General features: G+C 50.0%; 9 protein-coding genes across 9 annotated transcripts; 7 read left to right on the plus strand and 2 right to left on the minus strand.

The window, feature by feature from the left end:
- Nucleotides 1-25: 25 nt before the first annotated feature.
- N7500_000116 (protein PET117) lies at nt 26-352 on the minus strand (the record flags this gene model as incomplete). The annotated part of the gene is made up of 2 exons (XM_056671262.1): nt 26-199; nt 257-352. 2 exons carry the CDS (start codon nt 350-352, stop codon nt 26-28), a joined length of 270 nt encoding a protein of 89 aa, XP_056536835.1.
- Nucleotides 353-514: 162 nt separating this feature from the next.
- On the plus strand, nt 515-1298 carry N7500_000117 (uncharacterized protein; the record flags this gene model as incomplete). Its single annotated transcript, XM_056671263.1, has 6 exons — nt 515-631; nt 683-721; nt 779-812; nt 885-893; nt 959-1059; nt 1131-1298. The coding sequence occupies 6 exons, from the start codon at nt 515-517 to the stop codon at nt 1296-1298; spliced, it is 468 nt and encodes a 155-aa protein (XP_056536836.1).
- A 755-nt stretch (nt 1299-2053) lies between these two features.
- Nucleotides 2054-6231, plus strand: N7500_000118 (arrestin (or S-antigen), N-terminal domain protein; the record flags this gene model as incomplete). The annotated part of the gene is made up of 15 exons (XM_056671264.1): nt 2054-2112; nt 2170-2252; nt 2304-2544; nt 2605-2614; nt 2664-2665; nt 2720-2808; nt 2859-2897; nt 2957-3086; nt 3136-3372; nt 3423-3457; nt 3953-4401; nt 4473-4586; nt 4636-4848; nt 4905-5474; nt 5527-6231. 15 exons carry the CDS (start codon nt 2054-2056, stop codon nt 6229-6231), a joined length of 2976 nt encoding a protein of 991 aa, XP_056536837.1.
- Nucleotides 6232-6843: 612 nt separating this feature from the next.
- Nucleotides 6844-11089, plus strand: N7500_000119 (uncharacterized protein; the record flags this gene model as incomplete). Its single annotated transcript, XM_056671265.1, has 3 exons — nt 6844-7196; nt 7256-9718; nt 9766-11089. 3 exons carry the CDS (start codon nt 6844-6846, stop codon nt 11087-11089), a joined length of 4140 nt encoding a protein of 1379 aa, XP_056536838.1.
- A 533-nt stretch (nt 11090-11622) lies between these two features.
- Nucleotides 11623-13390, plus strand: nfr1 (putative AIF-like mitochondrial oxidoreductase (Nfrl); the record flags this gene model as incomplete). Its single annotated transcript, XM_056671266.1, has 3 exons — nt 11623-11845; nt 11898-12090; nt 12151-13390. The coding sequence occupies 3 exons, from the start codon at nt 11623-11625 to the stop codon at nt 13388-13390; spliced, it is 1656 nt and encodes a 551-aa protein (XP_056536839.1).
- Nucleotides 13391-13592: 202 nt separating this feature from the next.
- On the minus strand, nt 13593-14738 carry N7500_000121 (DNA-directed RNA polymerase I subunit RPA43; the record flags this gene model as incomplete). Its single annotated transcript, XM_056671267.1, has 1 exon — nt 13593-14738. The coding sequence occupies one exon, from the start codon at nt 14736-14738 to the stop codon at nt 13593-13595; it is 1146 nt and encodes a 381-aa protein (XP_056536840.1).
- A 292-nt stretch (nt 14739-15030) lies between these two features.
- N7500_000122 (J domain-containing protein) lies at nt 15031-16217 on the plus strand (the record flags this gene model as incomplete). The annotated part of the gene is made up of 3 exons (XM_056671268.1): nt 15031-15075; nt 15132-15662; nt 15717-16217. 3 exons carry the CDS (start codon nt 15031-15033, stop codon nt 16215-16217), a joined length of 1077 nt encoding a protein of 358 aa, XP_056536841.1.
- A 952-nt stretch (nt 16218-17169) lies between these two features.
- Nucleotides 17170-18059, plus strand: N7500_000123 (uncharacterized protein; the record flags this gene model as incomplete). Its single annotated transcript, XM_056671269.1, has 2 exons — nt 17170-17555; nt 17651-18059. The coding sequence occupies 2 exons, from the start codon at nt 17170-17172 to the stop codon at nt 18057-18059; spliced, it is 795 nt and encodes a 264-aa protein (XP_056536842.1).
- A 1018-nt stretch (nt 18060-19077) lies between these two features.
- On the plus strand, nt 19078-21398 carry N7500_000124 (uncharacterized protein; the record flags this gene model as incomplete). The annotated part of the gene is made up of 5 exons (XM_056671270.1): nt 19078-19850; nt 19909-20135; nt 20187-20317; nt 20371-21193; nt 21268-21398. Coding segments are annotated over 5 exons (2085 nt in total), but the record flags the coding sequence as incomplete, so codon positions are not given.
- Nucleotides 21399-21616: the final 218 nt, after the last annotated feature.

Below are 21616 nucleotides of genomic sequence, written 5' to 3' on the forward strand. Positions count from 1 at the left end.
ATGTTATCCACAATTAAAAAATGCATCATGACCCTTGACTCGTGTTCTGACTGGTTGTATTTGAGTCACTGGTGGTGCTGTGTACTGTCTGGAGCTTGAGGTACTCCTGCTCGAGCGCCTTCTGCATTTCGAAATCGGCCTGACGCTCTAGTCTGATACGCTGCTTTTCCATGTCGCGTTCAACTCCTCTGTGCATAGCCTAAGGTTCAACAGAGTAAGTATATACTAGAGATAGGGAACCGAAGCTATAACATACCGCTCTATCCGCCTCTTGTGCCCAGTGGACAAACCAGACGATACCCATTGTGCCGAGGCCAGTGGCTGCCAATGTAAACTTTGATGCGCGAGACATGACAGGCTAAGTGAGAGCGCGGCTCGACAGGGGCTCAGCAGAAAATGGTCACAAACAATACTTTGCTTTGTTAGCTGTTCGTTAATCTGTGTCCGGGATTATCAGTTTATCGGTCACCGGGCGGCATTTGATGGCAGAACCCCCACCGCTCTGGGGGGGGCGATGCGTGGCTCCGAGCGACCTGAGCTCGGAGCTCTAAACTCGCCGTTGAATCGTCCCTGTCCAGCCTTATTTTCCTTCTACCCTATCTCAAAAGCTGAGAGGCTTCTAGTAAACATGGTGAGAAATCTATCTCGACATTGGTGGCAAGCTGCTAACGGTGAACAACAGTCGGCTCAGAACTCCGCGGGCATTCAGACCCTCCTCGATGTAGGTCTCGATTGTATTTTGAGCGCAACATGGAGATACTAACCGCAGAATTTTCAGGCTGAGAGAGAGGCCCAGAAGATTGTGCAGAAAGGTAAGTTGAGCTTGTGCCTCCCCCCTCATCGCTGCCTATCACAGACACTAATACGTCACATTATATGTTTAGCCAGAGAATGTACGCTACACAGACTTGCCTATCATCATTTGCCCCATCGAACTAATTGTATCGCAACAATACAGACCGTACCCAGCGGATAAGAGACGCCAAGTCAGAGGCCCAGAAGGAGATTGAGGAATACAAGAACCAGAAGGAAGAAGAGTACAAGAAATTCGAGGGCGAGGTGAGATACAGCTCCCGAATGACCGTCATGATGAGATGTATCCACAGTTCTAAATTAACTGGTTTCGCTAGCACTCAAGCGGATACAAGGTTGCCCAGGAGGAGGCCGACAAGGAAGCCGAGGTCAAGCTCCAAGAGATCAAAGACGCTGGCAAGAAGCAGGGCGACAAGGTGGTTGCAGATCTCATTCGCGTGACGACTGACGTCAAGCCCGAGGCGTCGGAGAAGATCAAGGCATAATGTAGATATTCTGGGTTATCTTTTCTTTCCTAGCGTGAATGCGCTTGCGTGTCTGTTCATCGATATCCAATTGTCGGACAATATCAGTTTCTTTTTGGTTTAACCACCTTGTGTATATGACGTGGATGAAGCCTGGATCACTCGTTTTGAAATCGTGGTGTTCCTGGAGGGTTGGCTTGAATCTAGGCTTTTCGGTTCACTGCAAGTCTCAGCATTGATCACCTCACCACAGTTTTTCGTCCTTACTGACTCGGCTTACTCTCAGTCTATTATAGAGAGCTATGCTTCGCGAACTTCGAATATATCACCAGTCCATTAAGCCCAAACGGGTGCGGATATGGGATACCAAAGACTGTTTCCAGCAATCCCGCTAGCCTCTATAGAGCTGTGGATCGCGTAGTATTCTACAAGAGGATTGAAAGGCAGATTTGACATGAATATGTCTGGCCCTAGATTGTCTGATGAATGGCCTCTAGTGTTCGAATCTCGTCTACCAGTAGATCTCGAAATGATTGATCGTTGTCCTAAATTATTCTCGTCCCAAAAAAAGGCTCATCATAATATACCACTGCCAGGGCAGCTAGCTGAGTAGACATTTAGTTTCTCTTACACAGGCTACGCTCTTGGTGGAAGAAGGCATGGAGTAATTGGCCGCCGTATAGTCTATTTTGGCCTGAGGCATCAACGATAGTTTCCCATTGCGTCATTCCGCGCCGGATCTCATTCGACAACCTATCTGCAGACAAGGCAGAACAATGAAATATGCAATTCGTACACCGAATGCACTTAAACGGTCTTCAACCGCATTCTACTCGTACGGTCAAAATGTATGCCGTTCTAACAACAGATGGTATCATGGGTCTTCATGTAGACTCAGAGCCAGTCTCGAGCCGCGATTAGAGGACCATGGCAAAGTAATTGTCGATGAGTACTCAATCATTCGTGATAAATACGGTTCGTTTCTGACTTGAACAATTGTGTGGACAGTTGTTGACTCGTGATTAGCTGCACCAAAACACCCTGTCGTTCTCGCCCATGGCTTGCTCGGGTTTGATGAACTACGCCTTGCTGGCCCATATCTTCCAGGTGTCCAGTACTGGCGTGGAATTAAAGAGGCACTGACGGCGCGGGGAATTGAAGTTATCACGGCGACAGTACCCCCATCAAGCTCTATCGAAGAGCGGGCTGAACAATTGGCCCGAAACATTGAGACAGGGGCTCGGGGGAAAGATGTTAATATCATTGCGTATGTTGACTTCATTTTCCGGTTTCATGTAATGACATATTCTGACTAATTTCTGTATAGGCATAGCATGGTGAGAACCCTCAATCATTGCGATAAAGTTCATGCTCATTCGTGATTAGGGGTGAGATATAGCAAGAGGACCACACTACACAGCACAAGCTAATGGCTTGCAAAGTGGTCTTGATTCGCGATATATGATTACTCACATACGACCGGAGAAGTTCAAAGTCTTGTCGTTAACAACCATCGCCTCTCCGCATCGAGGTCTGGCATATAATAGCTTCTTATTCGCTTCCATGTTGACTGTCTAGTAGGCTCATCTGTGGCGGACTATGTACTTGATCAAATTGGAGGTTTGTGACTACTTATTCGCTTACGGCTATAATTTGAGAGATAACATTCGTTTGTACAGCCGATCGCCTACCTCAGATCTATTATGCCCTGAATCGACTAAATGTCGAGACAGGTGCATTCGCTCAACTAACACGAAAATACATGACCGAGACCTTCAACCCTAATACCCCAGATATGGATGATGTCAGGTAAGTGCCTCATATTCTCTCCACTTTATGCCCTGCCAACATTCCCCAGATATTTCTCCTATGGAGCAGCAGTGGATCCAAGTATATGGTCTGCCTTTCGGCTCTCACACCGAGTACTTGCGGAGACCGAAGGACCCAATGACGGCCTAGTCAGCGTGGCTAGTAGCCGCTGGGGAGGCGATGCAGGGTACAAAGGAACCCTTATGGGTGTGAGCCATCTGGACTTGATCAACTGGACCAATCGGCTCAAGTGGATAGTCGGAGAAGTGACAGGCAACAAACGAAAGTTAGTTGACTGCAGGGTTTAGTTTGGGAGTGAGGCTGATCTTCTTGCAGATTTAATGCCATTGCATTTTACTTGGACATTGCAGGTATGTGTTACAGCCTGATTGGGTCACTTGAGATTAACAAGCCTGCTCACTAGACATGCTGGCAAAGGAGGGACTTTGAGAAATTAAACCCAGATATATTTGGATCTCTCTCGGCCTTGTGGATTGCTGTGGGTCGGATTCGATGTGGAAATTCTGGTGCCTGGAGTGGAAGTTCCGGGCATTTCCTTCCTCTTGCTTATATATGGACATATTTTTGTATAGTGAAATCAGTACATTGAATTGATTCAAATAGATGCAACTTTGAAATAATTTATCTACTATTCTAAGCCATGGAAGAGGGTATAGAGAACTCCGTACAACCACCGACGTTATACATTCTGGATACTAGCAGAATGGGCCATTGTCTCACAAAAATGTGGCTGTGATCTAAGTGAGGCGCAGCATATATGCCTAATCCGACCTTCTAGCCTTAATCCTGCAAAAGTCCCCGATGCTGGGCGAGACTGTGGCAGTTGTATGTTGCTTGGCAATCAGTTGATCTGCGAACCCTCAAAACGTCATTCCGGGATCGTTCGCATATAATCCGCATTTCCCTCCATCTCACGGCCCCCACGACATCTCTTCGCGCCGAGCCACACATTATTTGTATCTTCCAAGAGAGCCTCATCCTTGTCGCATCAATTTCCCGCGACCGTATTTTTCCATTTGACCCTTCGAACGCCGCAACCAACCGACGAGATAGCCCCGCTAGGGCCCGGGCGCCCGCCGCCATGTCCGCAAATATCGTCTTGGACAGCCGCCACACCCATTATACAAATTTGGACTTCCTCAAGGGCAAGGTTGTGCTACAGCTACCGACTGAAGCAGCTATTGGGGGTATCCAGGTTAAACTAGAGTGTGAGAGCCGTACTCGTCTGTCCGGTCCTAAGCACCCCCAAAATGTGCACTCGGATAAAAAGCGAACGGAGCTTGAGGTCCACAAGGTGAGAGGATGTGGTTCAACTATCGGTGACATACAATATTGGCTGTAGCATTGTTTAACCAACGAATGCAGATCTTGTACAAGGTTGCTACCGTCTTCCCAACACCGGGTGTGATGCAGAATGGATCCCCGGCGCCTTCATATACATTTGCCGCAGGGTCATACGAGTACCCTTTTGAATTCAAGGTAAAAAGTCTTGTCTCAATCATTCTTAACACTTTTAACATTCTGCCAGTTTCCATTCAATAATTCATGCAGCACTACCAACAGCATGCTCACCAACCTGAACTTTTCCGGGTTGAAAGTCGAGGTAGCTAGAGACACGAATCGACACGTCAGGAAAACTCTCCCACCATCATTGAGCGGATTTCCTGGTGTAGCAGATATCAAATACTTCGTCAAGGCCACAGTCATCCGGCCACAATTCTACAAAGAAAACATCAGGTCGGTAAGTGATATGCTTAGATCAGATGACATTGTCGCAATCGCTCATTGATTTCTCAGATCGTGCCTCTAAACTTCCTTCCAATTGAGCCACCAAGAGTCGGGAATCCCAATGAGGAAACCTATGCCCGGCGGCAACACCAATTTTCCAAAATCCACGTTCCGCCGAAGAAGAAGGGTTTTTTCTCACGGGGACATTCTGCTCACCAAGAGACATACCCAGAGCCTCCTCGGGTCTCTGTGGATGCTCGACTTCCAAACCCCTCTATTCTCACTTGCAACGAACCTGTCCCCCTTCGTATCCTTGTTAAAAAGCTGACCGAGGGACCGGATGTAATATTCCTTCAGATGTTACAGGTGGAACTAATCTCGTACACGAAAATTCTGGCTCATGACCTCAGCCGCACTGAAAGCGGCTCATGGGTTATCATGAGCCTCAGCAATATGAATATACCGTTAGGCAAGCCAGATGACCCCGTAGGCACTGAGTGGACTATTGATCCAAAACTGTGGAATCAGTATCCTTTGCCTAACTCGGTGGCACCGTCTTTTGAGACATGTAACATTGAAAGATCTTACGAGCTGGAAGTTCGAGTCGGCTTGACTTATGGAAATGCCCGGGAAATGCAGGTATGTTGAATCGCCAGCCCCTAGAGTTGTCTCTTGGCTGACCATAGCATAGCCTCAACTTATCATTCTACCCCTGCGAATGCCAGTCAGAGTATTCTCAGGAATCGCCCCACCACAGGCCCTACTGGATGCAATGGCTGCTGCATCGCTTCAGCCATCAGCCTCCAAAATGAAACCCCAGCCAAGCTTGCCGGCAGAGATGGGAACCAGCCGACCACCAATGCCACCACGGCCAAGCGGCGAGCCAGTACCGGTAAATTCCGGCGATGTATATGATGACGCACCACCCAGTTACGAGGATGCCATGGGAGACCACCTGAGTCCAGTGGATGGACCACGCCGCGAGTATCACCCACCAGACGCCTCATCACAAAGCACAGTAGAATCTGGAGCTGATGCTAAGTACGCAGCCCAACCGGGTAAGGCGCTTGAGGATGGACCCGCGGCAGAAGGATCCTCGGCGCCTCGTCAACGAGGCAATCGTGCTTCCTCGGAGTCCTTCGACATGCTACCTACCACACCGCCGGAATCCCAATCTGGATCGCCCCCCGTGTCCCCCGTAAGACGCCCAGCCAGCATGATGAAAATTCCTCGGAACAACCTTGATGAAGAAAGCCCACCGCAATATGAGCCTGTTGCGGGGAATCACCTGAACGCTCCCCAGGCTGTGCAACGCCAAACTTCACGAAATAATCTTCGTCCTATGAATCTAGGCGTACCCAATCGGAAACCTGTTCCACGAAGCTCCGATCATTGAGGCTATTGGGCTCAATAGGTTGTTTGGTTTCACACTTCCCTTCTATGCTCAGTGTCCAGTTCTGAAATTAATTGGAGCTTCATGGCACTTTGCCAGTGATTATTCCAGCACTCATAGCACCGCATTATTGCTATCTTCGAACTCGATACCCCATCAAATTTTACTGTTGAAAAGTGTTCTGAGGTTTCTCGTTTTAGAATGTGTCATAGGTCTTTGGAGGTCTATTATCTATTATCCAAGGGACTCATAATTTAGTCCATCCAGTGTAGTGCCTGTTCAATGTATAGTCTATTTACATCGTGCACATCGCTGATAGCCAGTATGAGGGAAAAGGCAACAAGATGTGCGCTATTCCAAAAGCGGCTAGCGTGCCCTCCGCGCGATTTGAGCTCTGATCGGTTGCCTTCCTCTTCCACTCGAGCATATGTCCAATCTTATGGGCACCTATTCTGACATTTGGATCTTAATCGAATCTGCTATGTCAACCCAGCCTAACTAGATTAACCCCGCACCGAAACATTACCTCCGAGTACTCGACTCGGAACCCCCAACAGCAACACGAAAAAGTCCACTCACCGCGTCAATGATTTAGCTCGCGACTGACCATCTACCATGCGTCTCCACCTTGTTATTTCGCGTCATGGCCTGCCGGTCACACGTATTCTCTGGACAACGACGTCGTCGAATTCGGTGCTTGGCGAATATGGCACTCATCGCCCAGCATCAACCGCAGCTGTCGCATCTTCTCGCACCCCGAACATCGCATTCTCCAATGGCGGGTACACAGTCGCACAACTCCTCGAGGATGTGAATGAAGTTGTGCCGCTAGAAACTGAACCCAGTGTCTTTGATGCGGAATTCAGTGGCCAGTGGGGATTGGAAGATTATGTTGTCGAAGTGGCTGGCTCGGAATGTCTCCATTTTATGGAGGTTGACGGTTTGCTCCGAGATGGAGACGAAGTTGTGTATGTACATCTACAAACCGTCGAAATATCCTATACTGGACTAATGTATTCCTTTGTAGCATCCGTGCCCTTCAATTGGCAGACCTTCGGACCAGACGGTTGTGTGGTCGCCACCAAATCACTGCCGACGGCAAGCATCTGATTGATGGTGTGCCTTTTGGATCACCATTTTTGAAAAGAACTACCACTACACGACCTGCGATTACCATACCCCCAAGAAAGAAACGACGCACGGTTTTTTCTGGCTGGGAGCATGCTAGAGACTTTTTGCCCGAGGAAGTCCATGCCGACGAGGAAGGTGATGGAGAGTGGCTTCCGCCTTCTAACACGGGGCTCGGGAAGGAGCTTTCTATCATGCCTGCCGAGCACGAAGAGTCCCTGGGCACAGTTATTCGTCATCCTGTTGACCACACCGCGGAATCTGATAGTGAAGCTGACATGTCTGAAATGCCTGGGGTTGAGGATGAGTTGGAGAGCGAACTCCAGGCGCTCAAGGAGGACTTTGAAGAGGCGTCTCAGTTTGTTGATATCAGAAACCAGACTCAAAATGCCAGTGGACATCCACTGCGTGCTACCTCAATAGTCAAGCGACCAACTTCTAAGGGGTCCCTTGCTGCTGCCTCATCTCTTTCGAGCAAGCGGTCTCGCGCAGAAGACTCATCTCCCAGGGCCTCCAAGGCGGTGAGATTCAACAAGGGACATGAGCAAGAGGATGATGATGTGCCTGATCTTCAACAACCTCCACAGGCCCCACAGGTTGGGGAAAGTGTTGCTGAAACTTCAGATTCAGATTCATCTGATTCATCCGATTCATCTGCATCTTCTTCAGATAGCGATTCTGATGATGATTCTGAAGATGATGATTCTTCAAGCGAGGTGGAGCCTGCAGCGGAGGCGCCATCTGATTCTGATTCTGATACCGATTCATCCTCAAGCTCCGAAGACTCGGATTCATCAGACTCGGATTCCGAAGAAGAAGCCGCCCCGCCTGTGAGAAAGGTCCAGCAACCAGTCTCTGTGGGTCCTCCTGGTGAAGGGTCCATACGCACCAAAAAGAGCAACAACCGCATCAAACTACGCCGCCGTCTATCCAAACTCAAGGAGCTAGGGGCCCTTCCCCAACAAGCAGGCTTTGATGCATTGCGGGAGTGGGAAGACAAGCATGGGGGCTGGCATATTCCGGAAAATCATATTAAACCGGAGTCATTCGTGAAACCCCAGCTACCTGTGGGACCCCAAGCACCTGTGGAACCGGAACAAGAATCTGCCGAGTCTTCTAGCAAGAGGCAAAAGAGAGAAAAGAAAGAACAGGAGAAGAAAGAGTTTGAAGCCAGGCGCGCGAAACTGCTTCGCGATCTTGCGTCAGGTAATGGTGTTGATGTAGGTGAGACATCAGAGAAGGAAAATGTTCCACCTGCTGCATCTGCCATTGAAGAGACCCTTGTTTCAGCAGACCTGCCCGGTGAGGATCAGCTGGAGCCGGAACATTCGAATCGACGTACCTTAGACATAGCTAGCTCACGGCGCATGCTATTCGGGTCTCTAGGAATGCGAACCCCGAAGACAAAGGAAGAGGAAGAAACAACACGAAGAAAGCTTGCTGCCAAAGCTAGTGCACTCGGGCGCCGAAACAAACCTTCCACACAAGAAGCCCACGAAGAGACTGACCAAATGCAGGAGGATGAAGATGCATCCGATATTGATTGGCAAAACAAGCTTGTCATTCGTGCTGTCGAGTGTCTCTATCCTCAAGTTGATATGACCGCGCCTCCTTATCCTTTTGTTCAGCGTTGGGATCAAGAAGCAAATGCATCAATTCGTGAGCTCAAAGGCCCAAACAAAAAGCGGAAGAGAAAGCAGCGTGTTCAGGTCTACGAAGAATATGAGGAGCAGGCGGAATACGATGAAAATGGGAATTACTATGGCCACGATGACCAATACCAAGGCGGATATGACCAAGCCAATCACGAGGGTCATTATGAAGGTGAAGATGATCCCCATTATGAAGGTCACTGGGAAGGCGAAGCTGCTCCTTACTATGGAGGCCATTATGCGGGCGAAGCTGAAGGAGATCAGATCAATTATGACGATGCCCCTGAACCTGAACAATTCGATGACCTACCTTCGGTCCCCGTTGACATCAGTTCGGTTCCTGATCTGACTGAGAGTGAGGTGAAGGTCGGCGCAATCATTGCATTCCGGCAGCTAGACATGTCCAAAGCTACGAACTGGCAGCCTCAAATGTCCGAGTACCGAGTAGCTGAGGTGCGATCTGTGAAAGACCATGGAGTGATTAATGTACTGCTGGCCAAGAGAGACCGAAAGCCTACATTAGCATCCGGCGATGATGAGCTCCGTCAATTCAGCAAATTTGAAGTACCAGATCTGGCCAATGACGAGGGAGAGGATGACGGTTATCGCGAGCTTGCCTTTGCGGAACTTAGCGATCCGAAGCTCCTTCAACCTACAGTACAATCGGGTGCCGAATTGGAGGACCAGGACAATACTCGAGAAGGTAGCATGTCAGTTAAATAAACTCTGGTTGACGGCCCATGCTTACATATCCAAGTGTCTCTGTAGTTCATGAATCCGTACCGAACGCCCAATCTGCCCTGTATGAGGAAATGTGCCTTGACGACACAACTTTTGTCACCATTGGAAATGAAGTCAGCCGTCTTGAGTCCCGTAGTGAATCCCCAGGAATGCCAGATGAACCTATTCAGCAAACACCTGGTAGAGGGCTGCCGCAGATCCAAGTCCAGACTGGATCTAATGGGCGCAGTATTACCCCTCCCATCCCGTCGCCTTCTTTCAATGGGTTTCACTCTGCTCGATCCTGGCAGCAAATGACCCCTGGTGCTGAGCTCAGCCGCGAGCTTGAAGGCCACACCCTCATCGGAGGAGAAACGCCATCTGCTTCGGCCAATCGGGACGAGGATCCTTCCGCGTTGTCATACGCTTCTGCAAATCAATCATTCGCAGATGAACCCGAGGACCAAGAAATGTCTGATCGCCAAGAGCATGAGCGCCAGGTTGTTAATGAAAATCTCATTCCGCCTGGCGATTCGGGGGACAGTGGTCCTCAGTCTGGTTCACTTTTGTCTACCATTGACCGTAGCGGTGATGGTGGTGCGTCTGATTCTCTCTTTGTGGAAAGAGATACGTTGAAAGAAAAGCACAGTGCGACTCCCAACAGCTCCTCTGAATCGTGGAGAGATCTTTTGAACCGGTTAAGAAATGGACCATCCGAGCCAGGCGAGTCACTCGTCACTAGCGAGGGCAACATTAGTGAAGACAACAACAGTGAAGACAACAACAGTGAAGACAACGACAGTGAAGACAACAACAGTGAAGATAACAACAGTGAAGACAACAACGGCGAAGACAACGACGGCGAAGGTAATCAGAGTCCCCAACGGTTGGAAGACAGTCTCCAGCACTCCTACCTGGACCTCAACTTCTCGCCGCTTGACTCCCCACGGGCGTCCAACTCGCACTCTCCCATTCCACCAATGAGTGCTCAACAGGATGCCCAGTCTCAAAAACAAGCCTCATTCCCTTCGCCATTTGAAACGAAATCCCCCGCTGCATCTACTCGCTCTAAACTCTCCCAGCGGGTGCTTGAATCGAACCCTACCTCACAAATCCCCGCCTCCCAGGCATCCGAAGTGATTGACCTCACTTCCAGCCCGCGTGGATCACCTGAACCCAGCACCTCTAATATGAACCCATCCCAGCGCTCCAAATCTGCACTATATGGTGACTACCGTGAGAACACCCCACGCTCGTCTAGACGTCCATCCAAAGCTTCTACAGGAAAGCTCCAACGGATGGTGGAAGTGAGCATTAGTCCTTCCAGCCAGAAGAAGAGGCGCTCGTCACGAAAGTTCTGAAATATGGCATTATGGATTAATTGCTGAATGTTGATATGTGGATTACTGTCTGTATATGTACGGCGCAGAGCGATGGCGTCTAGGAACTGCACATTCATTTATTTCCTGGACATTATTTTATTTCGGCAGATTAATACAATATACTGAATTCTGAACATTCTCCATATTTGCCGATCAAGTTTTGGTGACAATTCCCTGCCAGTGATTGGACGTCTACAAAGTGATGTCATGGGTAGTATAACATTCGATCATCAAACGCATTACAAGTATACAAAACTGTTCTATTTAAGCAAGTTCTTCCTTGTCTTTTTTTTTTCTTCCTAACTATGTACCGTCTCAGTAAATGGTCATCTATTCGACTATCCTGGCGGTGTAACTGCATCTCGTCATTGCGCCATATTTCCTCACCCCGCATATCCAGCTCACTCTTGACTTATTCTTCTTCTTCTTCTTCTTCTTCTTCTTCTTCTTTCCCTTCAATATCTACTCGTGCATCCTTCAAGCCAATCCAATCCAAACGAAATCTAGCCACAATGTCCCAAGAATACAAATTAAAAGACATCTCCTCTTTCGCATCCCTCAACTCTCTAGACAAGATCGAGGCTGAAATCGAAGGCATTGAGGATGGGAAAGTTCTTCTCATCAAGCTAGATGATAAAGTCCATGCCCTCAGTCCGCGTTGTTCGCATTATGGAGCACCACTGAAGAATGGTGTCGTTACTGGAGAAGGGAGACTTACATGTCCCTGGCATGGCGGTGAGTTTCTTCTCGGAGGAAGAAAAGAACGATGAGCTAATATACTATACAGCCTGTTTCAATGTCACAACGGGTGATGTCGAAGATGCCCCAGCTCCAAATGCCCTGAACAAGTTTGAAGTCTTTGAAAAAGAGGGCGGCGTGTACATCCTTGCCAAAGAAGAAGATGTCAAAGCAGGACAGCGTAATCCTGTTGTGAAATGTAGTGTGTCAGATCCGAAGGAGAAGGTGGTTGTGATTGGAGGGTAAGTCACATCACTATGCACATCTCATTCAGATGCTTGGACCACGCTAACACTGAACAGAGGAAGCGGAACTCTTGGCCTGATCCAAGCCCTGCGGGAGCTTAAATACCCTGGGGCAATTACGATCATCTCCAAAGAGCCTGATCTGATCATAGATCGGACCAAACTATCCAAAGCCCTAATCACAGACCCAGCCAAGATCCAATGGCGGCCAAAAGAGTGGTACACCGAAGCTGCCATAGAAACCATCACAGATGAAGTGACAGCCGTGGATTTCGAGCAGAAATCTATCTCCACCAAATCTGGCCAACGTATTTCTTACACGAAACTAGTCCTTGCATCAGGTGGTGTCCCACGCACCCTCCCGCTCCAAGGTTTCAAAGGCGAACTAAACAACATCTTCACCCTCCGCACGATCCAAGACGTGCAGTCAATCCTCACGGCCGCCGGTTCAGAGAAAAGAAACATCGTGGTAATTGGCAGCTCCTTCATCGGCATGGAAGTTGGCAATGCGCTCTCAAAATCCCACAACGTGACAATAGTAGGCATGGAAACCTCCCCAATGGAGCGCGTAATGGGTACCCAAGTCGGCCGCATCTTCCAATCAAATCTAGAAAAAGCCGGCATCAAATTCAACCTCTCAGCAAGCGTTAGCCACGCAGAGGCCTCCCCCTCAAACACCCACAGCGTCGGTGCAGTCCACCTAAAAGACGGAACAATCCTCCCCGCCGACCTCGTCATCCTAGGCGTGGGCGTCCGTCCAGCCACAGACTTCCTCCGTGACAACAAATCCATAACCCTAGAAAAGGACGGATCTGTCAAAACATCCTCCCATTTCCTCGTCCCAGGCCTGCAAGACTCAGTCTTCGCTGTCGGCGATATAGCAACGTACCCATACCACGGCCCTGGCGCTGACGCTACCGGATCGCCAGTCCGCATCGAACACTGGAACGTCGCGCAAAATTCGGGGCGCGCGGCTGCACGCGCGATTGTGCATGCGCAGCGTGGTCCGCTGTCGTCTTTGAAATATAAGGCGTTTATTCCGGTGTTCTGGTCTGCGCTTGGAGCGCAGCTGCGGTACTGTGGAAACCCTGTCAACGGGTATGATGATGTAATTTTGCAGGAGAAGGGGGAGGGCAAGTTTGTTGCTTATTATACGGCTGGAGAGACCGTTGTGGCAGTTGCTACTATGGGGGTAGATCCCGTTATGACTAAGTCTTCGGAGTTGATGAGGGTTGGAAAGATGCCAGGGAAGAAAGAGATTGTTGGCGGCGCCGATGTATTGGCTCTTAAAGTCTAGGTGATATCATGGGAATATTCGAGGTTGAATCTTAATCGATATGTCGTCAGGAAATAATTTGGAATGAAGTGTTTTTTGTTCAATTGGCATATACACATTCGAAACGGAAAATAGGAACAAGCAAACCGGAACGCCCATCCAGGATGTAGTCAACAGTGATATATGATATCGGTGCTCATGCAGACATGTACACAGAGCGAATTTATTCGTCTTTGCTCTTCGACTTGGAAGACTTGGACTTCTTTTCTTTCTTTTCGCTCTTTTCCTTCTTCTCTTTCTTCTCCTTCTTCGCCTTCTCCTTCTTGGGGCTAGGCTCAAGATGCACATCCACAGTCGAGAGCTCCTGCACCGCCGACGCCGCCGGGACGTCCATCACGGGGATAGTCGCAGAGAGTTTCTTGGGCGATGAGAAGAACGACGGGGGCAAAGACTGACCCTGGCGCTCAGCCTCAACAAGTCTCTCTTCCTCCTCAACAGAAAGCATAGTTCCCTCAATACTGAGGAAACCACGATCACGCTCAGAACCAGGAATGACATCCACATCGACAACACGGAAGCGAACAGAGCCATGCACGCGGTGTCCAGAGACAGACTGGAAATAACCGGTGTGAGAGGACTCCTCCTCCTCCTCGTCAATCGCAATCTCACCCTCAGAAAGAGTAGTGGGCTTGAAGCATTCTTTCTCGGTGTCGAAATCGGCCATATCCTTATCGGAGCCCGAGTCGTCATCGGTCAAAGCCGGCGTCTCAGCATCCTCGCCAGGCGGCACCCACTTCCAGTTCGAGGGCAGACGCTTGCGCTCAATACCGACAGAGAACAGATTGAACACGACAGCACCCAGGAATCCCTCAGACTGCACGTTCACCCATCCCTCGAGGGTCTGTCCGCGCTTTGGCCGGAACACCAGGAACGTGGCGGTCAGGTAGACGTACAAGACACCGTACTCATCCGCTGTTTTGGCGAGGGTGAGCGGCTGCGGATTCAAGTCCGAAGAGGTGCGTAGGTTTGTCGGGGGCTTGCTGGAAATCGAGGCATTCGAGTAAGCCAGGATCACGCCCTTTAGCGGGGGGAAGTAAGTCAAGAGCAGTGGCGAGAGATGCTCAGCCAGCAGCGAGGCCAGCGCGTGCGTCGGTGAGATAGAGATAGGCGACAGGGGCAGGTAGAGAGTTGCTGTTGTGAGGGTGAAGGGGGACTCGGAATTGACGTCTTGGTGTGGAGTGGCTTTTGAGGTTTGCTTTCGCTTTTTAGATGGTGATGCCGATGATGCTTCCTTTTTGGATTTGCGCTTGCGCTCTGCGTCCGCTGTGCGCAGCGGCAGATTGTCGATTTCCATTTCGTCAATTGCCATCGTGGAGGCAATTTGGGCGCTCCACGGAGCTTGTCGTGTCGATGTGGAAGGATTGGAGTGCTTTTTTTTTTTCTTTCTAGGCGTCGAGAACTTTTTTTTTTCGTATGGCTTTTGCTATGATGAGATGGGAAGGCGGTGGGGCTGGGCGGTGACGGGGCGTTAAATGGCCCCCCCGGGGACTGTTTGGGGTCCATATTGTAATCGCCAAGTGGCACTTCAGGATTCATCTTTTAGATTTTCTGTTGTTTTGATATGATGCAGTTGAGATCTGGGTAAAATTGACTTATTCGCCATGTCATCACTCTTGCCTTACTTCGGGTGGGCTATTCTTCCCAATGTGAGTGGAGCGCGATGCGGAGCTATAGAGTATATGAAATCGGAGCTGATATCAAGGACAAGTATGCCACATCATTCCTCCAATCTGTCTATTATGGAATAACCATACGTGCTGGTGAACCCAAACCGCAACCTCAGACACCACGATACGAGCGTCATCGTCGCCGTATCTTCATCTTCGTGATCACCAGCTACCTCCTCTACACGCTCTACGAGACTTTCTACCAGGTTCAGCTTGCAGGCGATTACTACCAAGCCTTGGGCGTGTCGCCCTTTGCCGATGAGCGCGCAATCAAGTCGCGATTCCGCCGGCTCGCTGCTCAGTATCACCCCGATAAAGTCGGAGGGGACAGCGGGTCCGATGCCTATTTCCTGTACCTTCGACAGGCGCAGGAAACATTGGTGGACCCGGTGAAACGATTTGCGTATGATCGGTTCGGGACAGATATGTTCGGATGGGGCGAGCAGAAGACCATGCGCGACTTCCTTATGACCTCATTGCTCAAGTCGGTCGTCCCGCAATATGTGGGCGGGTTTCTCACGACGATGGTGCTTAACTGGTTGTGGTGGGCTAATTGGGGCCGCTACGTGAGTATATATCATTTTTTGGAAAGGAGATTCAAATAAGCTGACTGGTGTTAGTGGCGCTTCTACACGTTCGCTGCAATGCTAACCCTCGAACTTGGCTTGATTACGCACCCCCAGGCTGTGTTCATGCCGACTACATACCTTCCTATCACGCTCCAAGCTTGGCTCCCTAAGAACTCATTCTATCTCCTCCCCTTCCAGATCCTTACGCTCGCACGTCGCGCCTCCATCATGCTGCACATTTTCATCTCGCAGGCCGCGCCGCCCTCCGCCAAAGTGGCCAGCAATGGCAAAGGCGATAAGATCTCACCGCAGACTATGCAACGGATCGGGGAGATGATCCAGTTAACGCGCGGCATGGATGTCGAGGCGACGCGGACGCTACAAATGGGTTTAGCACCTTTCCGTGGTGACCGTGAGAGCGTGTCGACGCTCCGGCGGGGTATGAAAGAAGGGCTGATCCTCGGCGGGGTGCGGTCCAGTCCTGAGGTGCAACGTGCCGTGACACAGGTGGTTGAACGACGCAAGGCTGACGGGGAGAGTAAGCGTGATTGATTGGAATTTCCGATGTAGATTTGAAACTAGGGCTTAGATGACTTTTTAAGTGTATATTTACCAGATACTGTATTCATGTATCTTGTACGGAGTAAATTTTGGTGCCTCATGGACGATCCCTTGGCAGCGTCGCGTAATTTGGCAGAAATTCTTTTGGTTCAGCTGGTCCAGCTGGTTCACCCGTGGACTAATCGAAGTTCAAGTTTCCGAAAGTGGCGAGTTGGGGCCGTAGTGCCGTAACGCCGTAGCAGAGAGAGAGAGACTCGTGATACACTCACCAGATCTGTTGGGAACGGGTCCACCTGGACTTGATTCTCTCAAAAAGAGGCTGTCTTTTTGTTAACGACCCCAAAAAAAAAATGTATCTTTCGAGACATCATGCGGTCAGTGAGTTATTTTCGGGACGCTGCGGGTATGGAATGAGATCCATCAACGGATTAGGGTTAAGTATTGGTATTGAAGATGTGGAATGGCAGGGTGTCAGAATGAGAAAACGTATGTATATAATACATATCAGTCAAGAAGAATTGAGTAAAGAATTCAGTAGATCGAGAGAAGAGTGAGAAAGGAAAAGGGAGGTATAGTGTATATATCTCAGGTATCAGTATTGTCACAATCATGTATTCAGCTCTTCGTCTTCTCGAAGTGGCTGGGCAAATTTGTAAAATGACAGTACAAGGCCCCAAGTCCACCTTCAACATCCCCCTGCTTCATTGAATGAGTTTTTTCTCTTAACGATGAGAGGGTCCACGATCCCTTTTTTCTTTCCTTTCCGTTTTCCCGTTCCCCTTTCCCTACTTCCCTCCCACCCCTCTTCCTAGACTATGCGACACATACTACATCTATAAGAGACGGGCGGTAGAGACACACGTCACGGTTGTGAATTGCCTCAATACAATTCCCGAATTTCCCCCTCTTGACTATTCCATTATCCCGCAATCTCACTTCCATCATGCCCGCCGCCACTCCAAATGGTCGCTCCCGCGCTGGAGCTAAGAATTCCTCCAACTCCTTGATGGTGATTCTGAAGCTATCTGGGGACGCCCTCCAGCAGTTTGCGAGCCCGAAGATCAAGTCGAGTCAAAATAATACTCCCAACATGAAAACCAACGACTCCTCCCCAGCCTCATCCGCCGAGCTTCCTACCGTCCGCCCATCTTCCGCCGACAATGGCTCCGACGCCGACGCCAATTCTACACCCACAGGGGCAACTCCAAGCGATGCACAGCGTCGGAAGGGTGTTCCGGGTCCCAAGCCCGGCAACAAAAGAACAAAAGAACAAACCGACGCAACTGCAAAGTCACGGGGACGCCCTGGCCCCAAGAAGAAACCTAGACTGTAAGCAAACCTGGCATACCCTACAATGCAGCATCACAATGCCAGCAGGAAAGGGGGCAAAAAACGGTTCAGAGCTAACATATTATCTACCTTAGTGACGAAGGCGACACCACCAAAATCCCAGCTGCACAGCGCCTGGGACCAAAGGCCAATACGGGAGCTATCAACGCCGGTCTGCGTGCACTAGATCGCACCGGAGCCGCGTGTCGCAAGTGGGAGCGGAAGCCCCTACAGCTACGCAGCTTCACCGGCATTGTCTGGCAACTTCCTTCTTGGCGCACACCCGGTATGTCCAAGTCCGAGGACTTGATCGATGGCAAATCTACAGCAGTGGAAAGTGGTGATAGCGATTCAAAGCCTATGCTCCATGTCCCCGGCACCGACACGGCCAATGGCAGTAGTGCTGTGCCTAGTGAAAAGAGCAACTCGGGGGATGGCGATGTCACCCCTGCTCCGTCTCATCTAGTTGAACCCTCGTCACCGGCCATTGCCATGACAGCTTGAGTACGACCGTGACGAGTTCGGCTGGGTTTTTGTGTACTTATAGATCTCGCGAGTCTTTCCTTGTTCTTTGTTTCTTTGGGGTTCAATCGGGTCTCTGGTTTGGCGCTGGGGAGGGAAGTGTTTATGGCTAATGGCTTTTCTGTACGAAGGGCTTTTGTTTTTCTGTCGCGCACGGGATGCAGCCGGGGGATCTGGCTTATTTCACTCGGTATGTGTTCTGTATTATAGCCCCTTTTCTTCTTTTTTTCTTCACCGGATATCAGCTATGTTTTGCTTTTGTTTCTATAAGACCTTTGCTCTGGGAGCATAACGTCAATTTCACTCGACTTCACTTATACTCGATAGTATAGGGTTACAAGTACCTGGAAGTATACATCTGGTCAAAGTCCTTGTCTACCCGACTAGTAGTACAGTAGCCGAGCATTAACATGCCTAAGCCAATTCACATCAGCTCGTGCATCAGCTCGTGACATTCTACTCTTCTCTCCCCTCCTTTGTGTTTCTTCGGATTTCCCTTATTCCCCGCAATCTATGAGATTCGTGATTTTCCTCTCAAAGATCGGGCTTCTTTGGCTATGTCTAGCTACATATCTTTTTTTACTTTAGAGCAGTTCTGACACTGTATTTCTCTTTGAATAGAATAGTGAGATAGCGACGTGGTAAGACCTACTGCTTTCGGATTTATCACGCAATGTCACCTTTTCCACGCACTTCTGCCCTACGTGTCTTGTTTCCACGCATCTCCCATACCTGTCGTATTTTACCTGTCACGATCTTATCTTATCTCCACGCATAGTCCACAGTAGCCCCGACAACCACGCACTTATTCTTTTTTTTCTCTCCACGCACCATCACAAATGCTTACTACCACGCACATACAGAACCCCTCAAATTAATAGCGCCAAACGGAATCAATACTGTGGACACCAAAACCGGAAGTGAACGAACAGGAAGACAGAAACGGTGGCCTTGATTTTGGGGCACCATTTGGGGGGTGACCCGCGAACATCATGGCAGATGCTCCCTTCCCCCATCCGGTGGAGCTCGAGCTCCGACCTCATACGGGCCCTCCTCCATCCGTCGTTCCTCCTACGCCTCAGTAGTATCTGGCAACGCATTTTCCCCACCGATCTCCAACTCCTTCTCACATCTGCTTAACGACTCCCACCCTATCTCCTACACCCCATCCGACAGCCGAGTCCACCGGGCTCCGTTCGGCGTGGATGCCGCAGACATGCACATGAACTCCGCCTGGAGAAACACAGGTTCAACAGAGTCACTTCCTCCCTGGTCTCGCAAATATGCCAGCTTTCTACGCTCGGCGGAATTTCCGCATGGCCTAGGCCTCACCGACGCCCCGTCTTTCCTCACTCCATCTTACCTCCGCAACTCCCGCTACATCACCCGTCTCGAGACAGCCCATCGCGCTAAGCTCGCTGCCCAACATCGAGATCCCTCCTCATCTGCAGCCTCCAATCCCCCCCTCTCCGCCTCCTCCAGCAATGTACACCTGCCCCGCATCGCCCCATCGCATCGGGGAATGCCCAATGAGATCATAGAGAAGGAACCGCCTGCCCCGGTCGATTCCCTCATGCCCCTGCCCAGTCAGTGGAGCTCCGTAGACAAGTTCTCCGGCCTGGAGCTGTCTAATGAGAACTTCGATGTTCGCTACACTGGTCCTATGCACAAGCATGACCATGAAGCTGCTGCCTTGCGCGCGGATTATCCTATGCCGCCGCAATGCGGGATCTACTACTTTGAAGTCAAGATTGAGTCAAAGCCGAAGGAGGGGTATGTGAATGAACGCTGCTCGGTGGATATTGATTGTACATGCTGACTTGGTTTCTAGCATGATCGGTATTGGGTTTTCCAGCCCCAAGGCGTCCGTCGAGAGACTTCCAGGTTGGGAGACGGAATCCTGGGCTTACCATGGCGATGACGGAAAGTCGTTCTTTGGTGAGAGTCAAGGACAAGGTCGGGCATATGGACCGACTTTTGGTGCTGGTGACACAGTCGGATGTGGTGTAAATTTCTCCACAGGATCTGCATTCTTCACTAAGAATGGGGTTTTCTTGGGTAGGTTTTTGTGTGGATTGTAACGGGGATGTATTAGGCTAATTTTGACAGGAAATGCCTTTAACGATCTGCGCAACACGAACCTTTTCCCGTCCGTCGGAATGAAGAAACTACCACCGGTACACCTCAGAACGAATTTTGGACAGGAGCCTTTCGTTTTTGATATTGATGGCATGGTTCAGGTTTGTGCTACCTGAACTATATACTCGGAGATTTTCATGCTAATTCTCACCAGCAAGAGAGATTCAACGTGTTATCGGAGATTGACAAAACGTCCACAGCTAGTCTTCAACCACCGTTGGACGAGTCGACACTGCTGCAAGAGTTAGTCGCACAGTTCCTCGCCCATGACGGCTACGTAGATACAGCCCGGGCATTCGCGGAAGAGGTGGCCACCGAAACGCTAGCCCTCCAGAATGGCCGCAACGAGCCACTCAAGAAATATGAGGTCGAGGAAGACCGCGAAGCCATAAACCGCAACAGTAAGTCTACACATCCGCACTTCCTCCCAGTACCGAACCCTCACTCAAAGCCCGTAGAAATCCGCTCCGCAATCCTAGACGGCGACATCGACAAAGCCCTCAAACACACCAAAGCCTACTATTCCAACGTCCTAGAAGATCATCCGCACATCTACTTCAAATTGCGTTGCCGCAAATTCCTCGAGATGATGCGGCGGTCCAACGAGCTCTCCGCAGCAACCGCTGCAGCATCGAAGCGCCGCCGCTCAACAGCCTCTAGCTCGCACGAACACGCTGTCTTCGATCAGGAGATGGAGCTCGACGACGGAGATGGGGACGGCTGGGTCGCAGACGGCATGGACACTGAAGAACCCGAGGTGATCGCTCAGTTTAACCAGCTTCTCACTGAGGCAGTACAGTATGGTCAGCAGCTGCGTGCTGATTACCCTACCGATGAGAATGGCGGCGATAAGAAGCTGCTGGATGATATCTTCTCTCTGGTTGCATATCCTGACCCGAAGAGGTCTGTTCATGGTCATTACCTCGATGCCGAGGGGCGGGTAGCTGTGGCTGAAGAGTTGAACTCGGCTATTCTTGGTATGTTGCTTGATCTATTCAAATTTTCTTGGTTTCTAGTCACAAGCAACAACACGCTAACAAGCGCTGTATAGTCTCATTGGGCAAATCATCTGCTGCAGCTCTGGAAAGGCTATACCAGCAGACTGAAGTGCTGGTTAACGAGATCAGTGAAGACGGCGGCGCTGGGGCGTTCATTAATGTTCGGGATGATATTTTGCTTTGACTGGCGCTGGGTTAGGGCCTTGTTTGTCCTTCTTTTCCCCTTCGCTGATGTCCCTTTCTGTGACGGGAGCTACCAATCGCAGATGTCAGGTTGGGTTTCTTGTTGATTTACTTCTACTTTCATGACGCTCTACTTCTTTTTACCCGGATTTGTCTTTTGTCAAACTAACTTGACCCGCTATCTCTTAGCCAGAATGATGATCCCCCTCCAAGGACAAC

This window comes from Penicillium coprophilum, assembly GCF_028826855.1.
Source record: "Penicillium coprophilum strain IBT 35676 chromosome Unknown utg000001l_segment0_segment0, whole genome shotgun sequence".
Lineage (NCBI taxonomy): Eukaryota > Fungi > Ascomycota > Eurotiomycetes > Eurotiales > Aspergillaceae > Penicillium > Penicillium coprophilum.